Source organism: Brachyhypopomus gauderio, unplaced genomic scaffold (genome assembly GCF_052324685.1).
Source record: "Brachyhypopomus gauderio isolate BG-103 unplaced genomic scaffold, BGAUD_0.2 sc62, whole genome shotgun sequence".
NCBI classification, from domain to species: domain Eukaryota; kingdom Metazoa; phylum Chordata; class Actinopteri; order Gymnotiformes; family Hypopomidae; genus Brachyhypopomus; species Brachyhypopomus gauderio.
Window position 1 is genome coordinate 810,277 of NW_027506883.1, and position 12,500 is coordinate 822,776.

The 12,500-nt window shown below is 48.0% G+C and overlaps 1 protein-coding gene across 3 annotated transcripts in view; it reads left to right on the top strand.

Moving 5' to 3' along the window:
- The window catches only part of myh14 (myosin, heavy chain 14, non-muscle), a 43,629-nt gene that overhangs the window by 10,036 nt on the left and 21,093 nt on the right, over positions 1-12,500 (top strand). For all 3 annotated transcript variants that reach the window (XM_076988454.1, XM_076988452.1, XM_076988453.1), the window contains exons 8-27: positions 25-117; positions 204-267; positions 377-475; positions 680-823; positions 2,502-2,716; positions 3,692-3,844; positions 3,995-4,168; positions 5,005-5,178; positions 5,264-5,378; positions 5,828-5,899; positions 6,787-7,001; positions 7,154-7,275; positions 7,676-7,745; positions 7,984-8,144; positions 8,242-8,350; positions 8,918-9,049; positions 9,190-9,396; positions 9,915-10,052; positions 10,597-10,720; positions 10,980-11,151. In XM_076988454.1, the coding sequence (XP_076844569.1) occupies positions 25-117; positions 204-267; positions 377-475; positions 680-823; positions 2,502-2,716; positions 3,692-3,844; positions 3,995-4,168; positions 5,005-5,178; positions 5,264-5,378; positions 5,828-5,899; positions 6,787-7,001; positions 7,154-7,275; positions 7,676-7,745; positions 7,984-8,144; positions 8,242-8,350; positions 8,918-9,049; positions 9,190-9,396; positions 9,915-10,052; positions 10,597-10,720; positions 10,980-11,151 (2,753 nt within the window). The remainder of the gene's footprint in view (positions 1-24; positions 118-203; positions 268-376; positions 476-679; positions 824-2,501; positions 2,717-3,691; positions 3,845-3,994; positions 4,169-5,004; positions 5,179-5,263; positions 5,379-5,827; positions 5,900-6,786; positions 7,002-7,153; positions 7,276-7,675; positions 7,746-7,983; positions 8,145-8,241; positions 8,351-8,917; positions 9,050-9,189; positions 9,397-9,914; positions 10,053-10,596; positions 10,721-10,979; positions 11,152-12,500) is intronic.

Sequence of the window (12,500 nt, forward strand, 5' to 3'; positions counted from 1 at the left end):
TCCATTGACTTCTGTATCCTTTAGGGGGAGCTAGAGAGACAGCTACTACAGGCCAACCCTATTCTTGAGGCTTTTGGCAATGCCAAGACCGTCAAAAATGACAATTCCTCCCGATTTGTAAGTCTCTTTCACTGCTTAAAAAAAATATTTGAATACATCTATGAGAAGTGTCATGTCCATCTTCAACTGATCTTTTGTTTCAGGGCAAATTTATCCGTATAAATTTTGATGTGGCTGGATACATAGTTGGAGCCAACATTGAGACCTGTATCCTTTGAAATTCTTTGAATATTTTCAAAATTCTTCTTTTTAATTCTTCAACATTGTCAAGATTCTTCAGGGGCCATTTGTGTATGAGTCTTTAACCAGAGCTCAGACCTGCTGGAGAAGTCTCGAGCTATCCGCCAAGCCAAAGATGAGAGAACTTTCCATATCTTTTACCAGCTACTCTCTGGAGCTTCTGAGACCACGAGAGGTGAGAAGACACACACACACACACACACACACACACACACACACAGCCACACACACAGCCACACACACAGCCACACACACAGACACACACACACACACACACACACACACACACAAACAGACACACACACACACACACACACACACACACACACACACACACACACACAGTGAATGTAAATTGTCATATTTTCTGCCCTTCCAGCTGAGCTGCTCCTGGCCAATGCGGATCAGTATCGCTTCCTGTGTGGGGGGTCAGTTCCTGTTCCGGGTCAGAGTGACTCTGAGAACTTCAGCCAGACCATAGACTCAATGAGCATCATGGGCTTCACTCAGGATGAGTGCACATGTGAGACAAGGAGGGCTGCAACAACACTGACTCCACAATCCACGTTACACACCACTGTAACACTGTCCACGTTACACGCCACTGTAACTCTGTTCACGTTACATGCCACTGTAACACTGTCCACGTTACACGCCACTGTAACTCTGTTCACGTTACACGCCACTGTAACACTGTTCACGTTACACGCCACTGCAACACTGTTCACGTTACACACCACTGTAACTCTGTTCACGTTACACACCACTGTAACACTGTTCACGTTACACGCCACTGTAACTCTGTTCACGTTACACGCCACTGTAACACTGTTTACGTTACACGCCACTGTAACTCTGTTCACGTTACACACCACTGTAACTCTGTTCACGTTACACACCACTGTAACACTGTTCACGTTACACGCCACTGTAACACTGTTCACGTTACACGCGACTGTAACACTGTTCACGTTACACGCCACTGCAACACTGTTCACGTTACACGCCACTGCAACACTGTTCACGTTACACGCCACTGTAACACTGTTCACGTTACACACCACTGCAACAGTGTTCACGTTACACACCACTGCAACAGTATTCACGTTACACACCGCTGCAACACTGTTCACGTTACACGCCACTGCAACACTATTCACGTTACATACCACTGTAACACTGTTCACGTTACACGCCACTGTAACACTGTTCACGTTACACGCCACTGTAACACTGTTCACGTTACACGCCACTGCGACACTGTTCACGTTACACACCACTGCGACAGTATTCACGTTACATACCACTGCAACACTGTTCACGTTACACGCCACTGTAACACTGTTCACGTTACATACCCCTGTAACACTGTTCACGTTACACACCGCTGCGACACTGTTCAAGTTACATACCACTGCAACACTGTTCACGTTACATACCACTGCAACACTGTTCATGTGACACGCTGCTGCAACACTGTTCACGTTACATACCGCTGCAACACTGTTCACGTTACGTACCGCTGCAACACTGTTCACGTTACACACCACTGCAACACTGTTCACGTTACATAGCCCTGTAACACTGTTCACGTTACATAGCCCTGTAACACTGTTCACGTTACATACCCCTGTAACACTGTTCACGTTACACACCACTGCAACACTGTTCACGTTACATACCCCTGTAACACTGTTCACGTTACACACCATTACAACGCTGTTCACGTTACATACCACTGCAACACTGTTCATGTTACACGCCACTGCAACACTGTTCACGTTACACACCACTGCAACACTGTTCACGTTACACACCACTGCAACACTGTTCACGTTACACGCCACTGCAACAATATTCACGTTACACGCCGCTGCAACACTGTTCACGTTACACGCCGCTGCAACACTGTTCACGTTACACGCCACTGCAACACTGTTCACGTTACATGCAGCTGCAACACTGTTCACGTTACATACCACTGCAACACTGTTCATGTTACATACCGCTGCAACACTGTTCACATTATATTCCTAATTGCAGAGCCATAGCAGTAAGAGCAATAATTACTTTAGAGACTTAAACTTTTGGTGTTGCATGCTGGGAATTTTTTTTTATCATAGGATACTGATTGGTCAGATACTGAAGTACCGTGGGTGGTGTTGAAAAGCCTTGTAACCGCCCCCCCTCCTCTCCGACAGCCATGCTGAAGGTGATCTCTGCCGTGCTGCTGTTTGGAAACATCTCCTTCCAGAAGGAGAAGAACACAGACCAGGCGTCCATGCCGGATGACACAGCTGCCCAGAAGCTCTGTCACCTGCTGGGTATCAGCGTGCTGGAGTTCAGCCGTGCCATCCTCACACCACGCATCAAAGTGGGTCGCGAGTACGTCCAGAAGGCCCAGACCAAGGAGCAGGTGTTTCTCCAGCCAGTCCTCAGCTCCTAGCCTCCGCTAGCCCCAAGCACCTGAACCGGGTCACTCAGAACCCTGAGTACCTGGTACAGGTGCACTGGGAGTTGCGCTGTTTGATTTGTAGGTTTGACATCTGTTTGTGCTGCCCGATGAGACCCTGGGTGGCCCGCTAAGCACCTCAGCTCATTCTACCTGCTTGTGTGTTTGTGTGTTTGTGTGCTCGTGTGCTCGTGTGTTTGTGTGTTTGTGTGTTTGTTTGCTCGTGTGTTTGTGTGTTTATGTTCTCGTGTGTTTGTGTGCTCCTGTGTTTGTGTGCTTGTGTGTTTGTGTGCTTGTGTGTTTGTGTGCTCGTGTGTTTGTGTGCTGGTGTGTTTGTGTGCTTGTGTGTTTGTGTGCTCGTGTGTTTGTGTGCTCGTGTGTTTGTGTGCTTGTGTTTGTGTGCTTGTGTTTGTGTGCTTGTGTTTGTGTGCTTGTGTTTGTGTGCTCGTGTGTTTGTGTGCTCGTGTGTTTGTGTGTTTGTGTGCTGGTGTGTTTGTGTGCTGGTGTGTTTGTGTGCTTGTGTGTTTGTGTGCTCGTGTGTTTGTGTGCTCGTGTGTTTGTGTGCTCGTGTGTTTGTGTGCTCGTGTGTTTGTGTGTTTGTGTGCTCGTGTGTTTGTGTGTTTGTGTGTTTGTGTGCTGGTGTGTTTGTGTGCTGGTGTGTTTGTGGTCTGGTGTGTTTGTGTGCTCGTGTGTTTGTGTGCTCGTGTGTGTTTGTGTGCTCGAGTGTTTGTGTGTTTGTGTGCTCGTGTGTTTGTGTGCTCGTGTGTTTGTGTGCTTGTGTATTTGTGTGTTTGTGTGCTCGTGTGCTTGTGTGTTTGTGTGCTTGTGTGTTTGTGTGCTCGTGTGTTTGTGTGCTCGTGTTTGTGTGTTTGTGTGCTCGTGTGTTTGTGTGCTTGTGTGTTTGTGTGCTCGTGTGTTTGTGTGTTTGTGTGCTTACAGGCAGACTTTGCGGTGGAGGCTCTGGCCAAGTCCACCTACGAGCGGCTGTTCCGATGGCTGGTGCACCGAATCAACCGTGCGCTGGACCGCCGGCAGAGGCAGGGTGCCTCCTTCATCGGCATCCTGGACATCGCTGGCTTTGAGATCTTCCAGGTGAGAGCAGAGAGAGATAGAGAGAGCGCTACACGGGCCTAGATGCTGGAGACAGACAGACAGACAGAGAGAGAGAGAGACAGACAGGCTGACCTCACTGTCAGAAGCATCACGCTGATGATGATCTCTGTGCTTCTGTCCGTGGACCAGCTGAACTCCTTTGAGCAGCTGTGCATCAACTACACCAATGAGAAGCTCCAGCAGCTCTTCAACCACACCATGTTCATCCTGGAGCAGGAGGAGTACCAGCGCGAGGGCATCGAGTGGAGCTTCATCGACTTCGGCCTCGACCTGCAGCCCTGCATCGACCTCATCGAGAGACCGGTCAGTGTGTGTGTGTGTGTGTGTGTGTGTGTGTGTGTGTGTGTGTGTGTGTGTGTGTGTGTGTGTGTGTGTGAGTGTGTGTGTGAGTGTGTGTGTGTTCAGGTGGATGCTTCTGTGTGGTCTATGCTGCCATGAACCAGACCTATTAGACATGAGATATTGGATTTATATTCATATGCAGGTTCTGTTCAAAGATACTGAACATTTATGTTATTTAGCTAGTTGAAGAGTGTCTCTGTAGTTTGATTGGTTCTGTGGTCTCAGTAGTGATTTCTGATTGGTTCTCTGGTCTCAGCCGTGATGACTGGCTGGTTATCTGGTCTCAGTGATGACTGATTGGTTCTTTGGTCTCAGTAGTGATGACTGATTGGTTCTCTGGTCTCAGTAGTGGTGACTGGTTCTCTGGTCTCAGTAGTGGTGACTGATTGGTTCTCTGGTCTCAGTAGTGATGACTGATTGGTTCTCTGGTCTCAGTGGTGGTGACTGGTTGGTTCTCTGGTCTCAGTAGTGGTGACTGGTTCTCTGGTCTCAGTAGTGGTGACTGACTGGTTCTCTGGTCTCAGTGGTGATGACTGGTTGGATCTCTGGTCTCAGTAGTGGTGACTGATTGGTTCTCTGGTCTCAGTAGTGGTGACTGATTGGTTCTCTGGTCTCAGTAGTGGTGACTGATTGGTTCTCTAGTCTCAGTGGTGATGACTGGTTGGTTCTCTGGTCTCAGTAGTGGTGACTGATTGGTTCTCTAGTCTCAGTGGTGGTGACTGGTTGGTTCTCTGGTCTCAGTAGTGGTGACTGATTGGTTCTCTGGTCTCAGTAGTGATGACTGGTTCCTTGCACAGGCCCATCCCCCTGGCGTGCTGGCCCTGTTGGACGAAGAGTGCTGGTTTCCCCGGGCAACGGACCGCTCCTTTGTGGATAAGCTGTGTGCTGAGCAAGGCTCCCACCCCAAGTTCTACAGGCCGAGGCAGCTGCGTGAAGAGGCGGACTTCTCCATCATACACTACGCTGGCAAGGTGTGGCCCCAGTTGCCCGTCTGTCCACACACAGCGCCCGACGCTGGGACCAGGGACGCTCACGTCTGCCCTGTGCTTCTCCCAGGTGGACTACAAGGCAGATGAGTGGCTAGTGAAGAACATGGACCCTCTGAATGATAACGTAGCTTCTCTGCTCCACCAGTCATCTGACCACTTCATATCGGAGCTCTGGAGAGAGGGTGAGGAGACATGACTGTGTCTCTTTATGTAAATATATGCTATGTGGAATTATTCAGAATTATGTTAGTCATGTGTTAATCTGGTGTGAACTTGGTGTGATCTTGGTGTGCTTCAGTATTTTTGTGGTTCTTCATATCACGTTTATTGTATCAGTGAAACACAAATGTGGCATCAGATGGATTTGGACATAATCTGGATTGTATTTCAATAATATTGTCAGTATTCTCTTCAGTATGCTAACGCAGACGTTCTCAGTGTTAGCCGATTACTAAAGCTGAAATTTGTCTGCCACTATCATGCACTAACGTTCTCTCTCTGACCCCTCACCCTTCTCTCCGCCTTGTTTCCTCTTTTTCCCTCTCTCCTGTCCTCTATCCTCCCTCTCTCCTCCCCCCTCCCCTCTCTTCCCTCCTCCCTCTCTCCCTCTCTCCCTCCTTCCCTCCCTCAGATATTCAGACTCTTCCACGCGTCTACTTTTTTGACACCTACGCCACCCTGCAGACCAATGGCTCTGACAGCAGTACGTTTATCCTCCAACTTGTCTGCATGCTTTTAAATTCACTACTTTCTCCTCTCTCTCTCTCTTTCTCTGCCTCTCTCCCTCTTCCATCTCTCCATGGTCTCTGTATCTTGCTTATCCATATGTGAGTGATGTTTATTTGTCTCTTATCTTTCATCTGATCTATCTTGTCCATCAAAACCCTTTAATGCACCATTTGCTGCTCTAGACTATGATTGTGTGTGTGTGTGTGTGTGTGTGTGTGTGTGTGTGTGTGTGTGTGTGTGTGTGTGTGTGTGTGTGCATCTATATTGTTTGTGGCTCAGTAACACTCAGTTGTAGTACTCAATTGTGTACAATTCTTTGCGTTTTCTGTTGTGTTTTCATGGCCTCCACGAGTTCTGTGGTTTTCCTGCTTTAGAAGGTGTGCAGTGTCGATGTGACTGAAACAAATACATATTGAACATATTGAAAATGCGTATTTACATTTTAATTATTAATTCAGTTAAACAAAATTATCTTCTTTGAGTTCTATAAAATATTAAAGTTTACCATTTTAAAAGCTCATTAAATCTGTGGTGTCATGTTGCTGTTCATAGAAACTGCATGATGTTTCAAAGAGTGTATTCAGGTCAGTCCACGTGTGGTGCTGTCCAGAGACAGAACCTGCCCTACATTACAGACCTCACTGTTCACTTAGCAAATAAATGAATCTAAAAGTCCGAAGGCCCGGAAGGTTACGTCTGCTGTCACTTAGATGAATCAATTTCACAAGCGTTTCAGCAGGAGGATAAATTTCACCATCACAGATCACCCGCTATCAGTTATGATTATAATAGAGCAAGGTTTTAATAATGATTTTGATTTGTTACTTTATTAAATATCCAGTTGTTGTTTGTGTTGTTCAGTGGAGAGGATTGTGGGATTGGACCAGGTGTCGTCTGGGGGTCTGGCCGAGAGCAGTGGGCCTGTCACGTTTGGAGCAGCGGGGCTGAAAACAAAGAAAGGAATGTTCCGGACTGTTGGACAACTGTACAAGGAGTCTCTAACCAAACTGATGGCCACGCTGCGAAACACCAACCCGAACTTCCTCCGCTGCATCATCCCCAACCACGAGAAACGAGTGAGATAAACACCTAACACATCCATCTAAGAAAGAGAAAAAAGAAAGAAAGACACTTAAGCCATTGTGGCCGAAACCCCTGGGTCTTAGTGCCCCATGTGTAACCCCACACCATAACCGTCTCTGTCTCGTTGTGTCTCCGTCTCTCCCAGGCTGGGAAATTGAGTCCTCATTTGGTGTTGGACCAGCTGAGGTGTAATGGAGTCCTGGAGGGTATAAGAATCTGCAGACAAGGCTTCCCCAACCGTATCCCCTTCCAGGAGTTCAGACAGAGGTGAGGATGTGTTCTTGTGCGTGTGTGTGTGTGTGTGTGTGTGTGTGTGTGTGTGTGTGTGTGTGTGTGTGTAAGAGAGAGAAAGAGAGAGAGAGAGAGAGAGTTTTATTTCTTGTTTGTGTAAGCAGTGTCTGAGCCATCATAACCACCTGTCTGGAATCTCCTTGGGGCACGTGCTACACTACCCAGCTCTCATTAGTCCTCCTATTAACTCTCTCATTAGCGCTCTCTATTTACTCGATACCTCCAGCCCCAATCCTGCATGGAGTCAGAGTGTGTTCGGAGTGTGTTCAGAGTGTGTTTGGAGTGTGTTCGGAGTGTTTGGTGTTACAGCAGGAGATTCTTCATCATGTCTTTGTCCTTCCGTCTCCCACTGTCTCTTCCTGCTGCTGTCTGGCAGGTACGAGATTCTGACCCCGAACGCCATACCTCGCACCTTCATGGATGGCAAGCAGGCCTGTGAGCTCATGGTGAGTTACGAGCATCTCCAGACTCACCATCTCCCCTGACAGATGTGCACACGGCTGTGGGCTGCCAGTTATATGGATGATGAGTGATCTGGTTTGGTGTGGGCACAAGAGTGCGTGATGCTCTGACTGTAGTCAAGTTATATTCAGAATTAGACTAGGCAAGTTCATATCTGCCTAACTCAATGAAGTGTGTTGTTATTGAAAACCTGCCCTCTAAGTGCTGCGTAACTGTGCTCAGATCAGTGCTCTGGAGTTGGACCAGAACCTCTTCAGGGTGGGCCAGAGTAAGGTGTTCTTCCGAGCTGGCGTGCTGGCCCATCTAGAAGAAGAACGCGACCTCAAGATCACCGACACCATCATCCACTTCCAAAGTGCTGCCCGTGGATACCTTGCTAGGAGGTGTGTGTGTGTATGCATTTGTGTTTGTGTGTATTTACGTGTGTGTGTGTGTGTGTGTGTGTGTCTGTGTGTGTTTAATGACGTGTTTTCCTTTCAGGGCGTTTCTGAAGAAACAGCAGCAGTTGAGCGCTCTGCGGGTGATGCAGAGGAACTGTGTGGCCTACCTGAAGTTACGCAACTGGCAGTGGTGGAGACTCTTCACCAAGGTAACATACACGGTGGTGGAGACTCTTCACCAAGGTAACGTACACGGTGGTGGAGACTCTTCACCAAGGTAACGTACACGGTGGTGGAGACTCTTCACCAAGGTAACGTACACGGTGGTGGAGACTCTTCACCAAGGTAACGTACACGGTGGTGGAGACTCTTCACCAAGGTAACATACACGGTGGTGGAGACTCTTCACCAAGGTAACGTACACAGTGGTGGAGACTCTTCACCAAGGTAACGTACACGGTGGTGGAGACTCTTCACCAAGGTAACATACACGGTGGTGGAGACTCTTCACCAAGGTAACGTACACGGTGGTGGAGACTCTTCACCAAGGTAACGTACACGGTGGTGGAGACTCTTCACCAAGGTCATTTGTATGGGTGTAGCCTCATTCGGTAACCAATGATTTAAGCATTTCTATTTTATTACAGAGTCAAAAGGTACTCAAACTGCTTTTAATATTTAATGTCTTGTCAATTATTTATCAGGTCTAGCAATTACTTCCCTTTGGTATTCAGGATGAGTTTGTAGGCCTCTCAGTCTTTGATCTCCGTGCCCAGGTGAAGCCACTGCTGCAAGTGACCCGTCAGGATGAGGAGATCCAGGTTCGGGAGGCGGAGCTGCAGAAGGCCAAGGACAACCTGAGCAAAGTGGAGCACGACCATAACGAATTAGAAAGGAAACACCAGCAGGTGGCGCCACTCACCACGCTCTTACTTCACGCTAACCGCCACGGTGATTCTGATATGTCTTTAAAACTGCAGGCGTGGTCAATAATGCGCTGACGCTAGTGTTGTCGTTGCTGTGGCCCCTGTGATCTCCCACCTGTCAGCTGCTGGAGGAGAAGGCGGTGCTTACGGACCAGCTACAGGCGGAGGCGGAGTTATTCGCAGAGGCCGAGGAGATGAGAGCGCGATTGGCCAGCCGTAAGCAGGAGCTGGAGGAGGTGCTGGGGGAGCTGGAGGGCCGATTGGAGGAAGAGGAAGAGAGAGGTGTGCAGCTGACCAATGAGAAGAAGAGAATGCAGCAGCATGTACAGGTGAGGGCAGGACTGTCCTGTCAGTGTGGGGCTTGTTTTGCTCTCGAGTGAAGACGTGACTCTGTGAGAAAATATAGTTTTATAAGTGTACTAACTGCTGAATTAATAAAATAAGTACAAATAAAAGTATATTATTATTATTACTACTACTATTATTCTTACTATTAATAACAACAGTAATAAAAATAAGACTTATTATTTTTATTATTTTGTCTTTTCCTTTCCCTGTCACTCTTTTCCTCCTCCTCTCTCTCTCTTTCCCTCTTTCTCTCTCTCCATCTCTCTCTCACTCCCTCTCCCTTTCTCTCTCTCCCTCTCTCTCACTCCCTCTCCCTTTCTCTCTTTCTCTCTCTCTCTCTCTCCCTCTCTCACTCCCTATCTCTAACTCTGCTCTCTCTCTCCCTCCCTCTCTCTCTCTCTCCCTCTCTCACTCTCTCTCCCTCTCTCACTCCCTCTCTCTAACTCTGCTCTCTCCCTCCCTCCCTCTCTCTCTCTCTCTCTCTCTCTCTCTCTATCAGGATCTAGAAGAGCAGTTGGAGGAGGAGGAGGGAGCACGGCAGAGGCTCCTCCTGGAGAAGGTTACCTTGGAAACCAAAGTGAAGAGCCTGGAGACAGAGACCATGACTGCAGGAGAGCAGAGAGACCGACTGAGCAAGGTGTCCAGATCACACCAGATCACACCACCAGATCACACCAGATCACACCACCAGATCACACCACCAGATCACACCAGATCACACTACCAGATCACACCACCAGATCACACTACCAGATCACACCACCAGATCACACCAGATCACACCACCAGATCACACAGATCACACCACCAGATCACACCACAAAATCACACCAGATCACACCACCAGATCACACTAGATCACACCGCCGGATCACATTAGATCCACCAGATCACACCACTAGATCACACCACCAGATCACACTAGATCCACCAGATTACACCACTAGATCACACCACCAGATTATACCAGATCACACCACCAGATCACACCACCAGATCACACCAGTCGCACTGACGACTGATACCAAAATCTGTTTTCCATAACATAATTTTTAGTCATACAGTTTTTCTCTGGTCTCACAGCATCATCCACATCCTTGTGGTTAAGATCAGAACATCAGAAATGTCCTCTCTCCCTCCCTCCCTCCCTCCCTCCCTCTCTTCCCCTCTACCCATCTCAGGAGAAGAAGCAGTTGGAGGAAAGGCTGAATGAGGTGACAGACCAGCTGACTGAGGAAGAGGAGAAAGTGAAGAGTCTCAACAAGCTGAAGAACAAGCAGGAGGCAGTTATTGCTGATCTTGAAGGTACACATACACATATATACACATACACACACACAGACTTGTCCACTTTTCTCATAACACATTCACCAGATCAACAGACGATGTGAAGTAAATGTTCTACACTCTACATGGTACTGAGACGAGAGTGAGAACCACTGTGAGAAACACACAGTGTGATTTACACTGCTTCATCATCAGTGGAGCATTTGGATGATACACATCTTTTAGGGAATATTCTGCAGGGCTTTTAATCTCCCTCCTCCTCCTCCCGCCTCCCTAGAGCGTCTGAAGCGGGAGGAGCAGGGCCGGCTGGAGCAGGAGAAATGGAGGAGGCGCATGGAGGCGGAGGCGGCCGACGCCCAGGAGCAGCTGTCAGAGCTGGGATTGATCTCCGCAGAACTGCGCGGCAGCCTGGCCAGCAGAGAGAAAGAGATCAGCACACTACAGACACGGTACACACACACATTACAGACATGGTACACACATACTACAGACACATTACAGACACGGTACACACATACTACAGAAACACTACAGAGATGGTACAGACACGGTACACACACACACTACAGACACGGTACACACACACACTACAGACACACTACAGACACGGTACACACACACACTACAGACACACTACAGACACAGTACACACACACACACTACAGACACGGTACACACTCACACTACAGACACGGTACACACTCACACTACAGACACGGTACACAAACACTATAGACGCGGTACACAAACACTATAGACACGGTACACAAACACTATAGACACGGTACACAAACACTATAGACACGGTACACAAACACTACAGACACGGTACACACACACACACTACAGACATGGTACACAAATACTACAGACACACTACAGACATGGTACACACATACTACAGACACGGTACACACACACACACACTACAGACATAGTACACACACACTACAGACACGGTACACACACACTACAGACACACTACAGACATGGTACACACACACACTTCAGACACGGTACACACACACTACAGACACACTACAGACACGGTAAACACATACTACAGACACGGTACACACACACACTACAGACATACTACAGACATGTTACACACATACTACAGACACGGTACACACACACACTACAGACATACGACAGACACGGTACACACTCACTATAAACACGGTATACACACACTACAGACACTACAGACATGGTACACACACACATACTACAGACACAGTGCATACACACACTACAGACACAGCACACACACACTACAGACACGGTACACACACACACACTACAGACACGGTACGCACACACACTACAGACACGGTACACACACACACACACATTACAGACACGGTACACACACTACAGACACACACACTACAGACACGGTACACACACACACTACAGACATGGTACACACACCCACACACTACAGACACAGTACATACACACACTACAGACACACTACAGACATGGTACACATACACACTACAGACACTACAGACGTGGTACACATACACACACACTACAGACACACTACAGACATGGTACACATACACACTACAGACACTACAGACGTGGTACACATACACACACACTACAGACACGGTACACACACACACACACACACACACTACAGACATGGTACACACACACACACACACACACACACTACAGACACGGTACACACTCACTACAGACACACTACAGACACAGTACACACACTACAGACACGGAACACACACACACACACACACACACTACAGACACACATACAACAGAC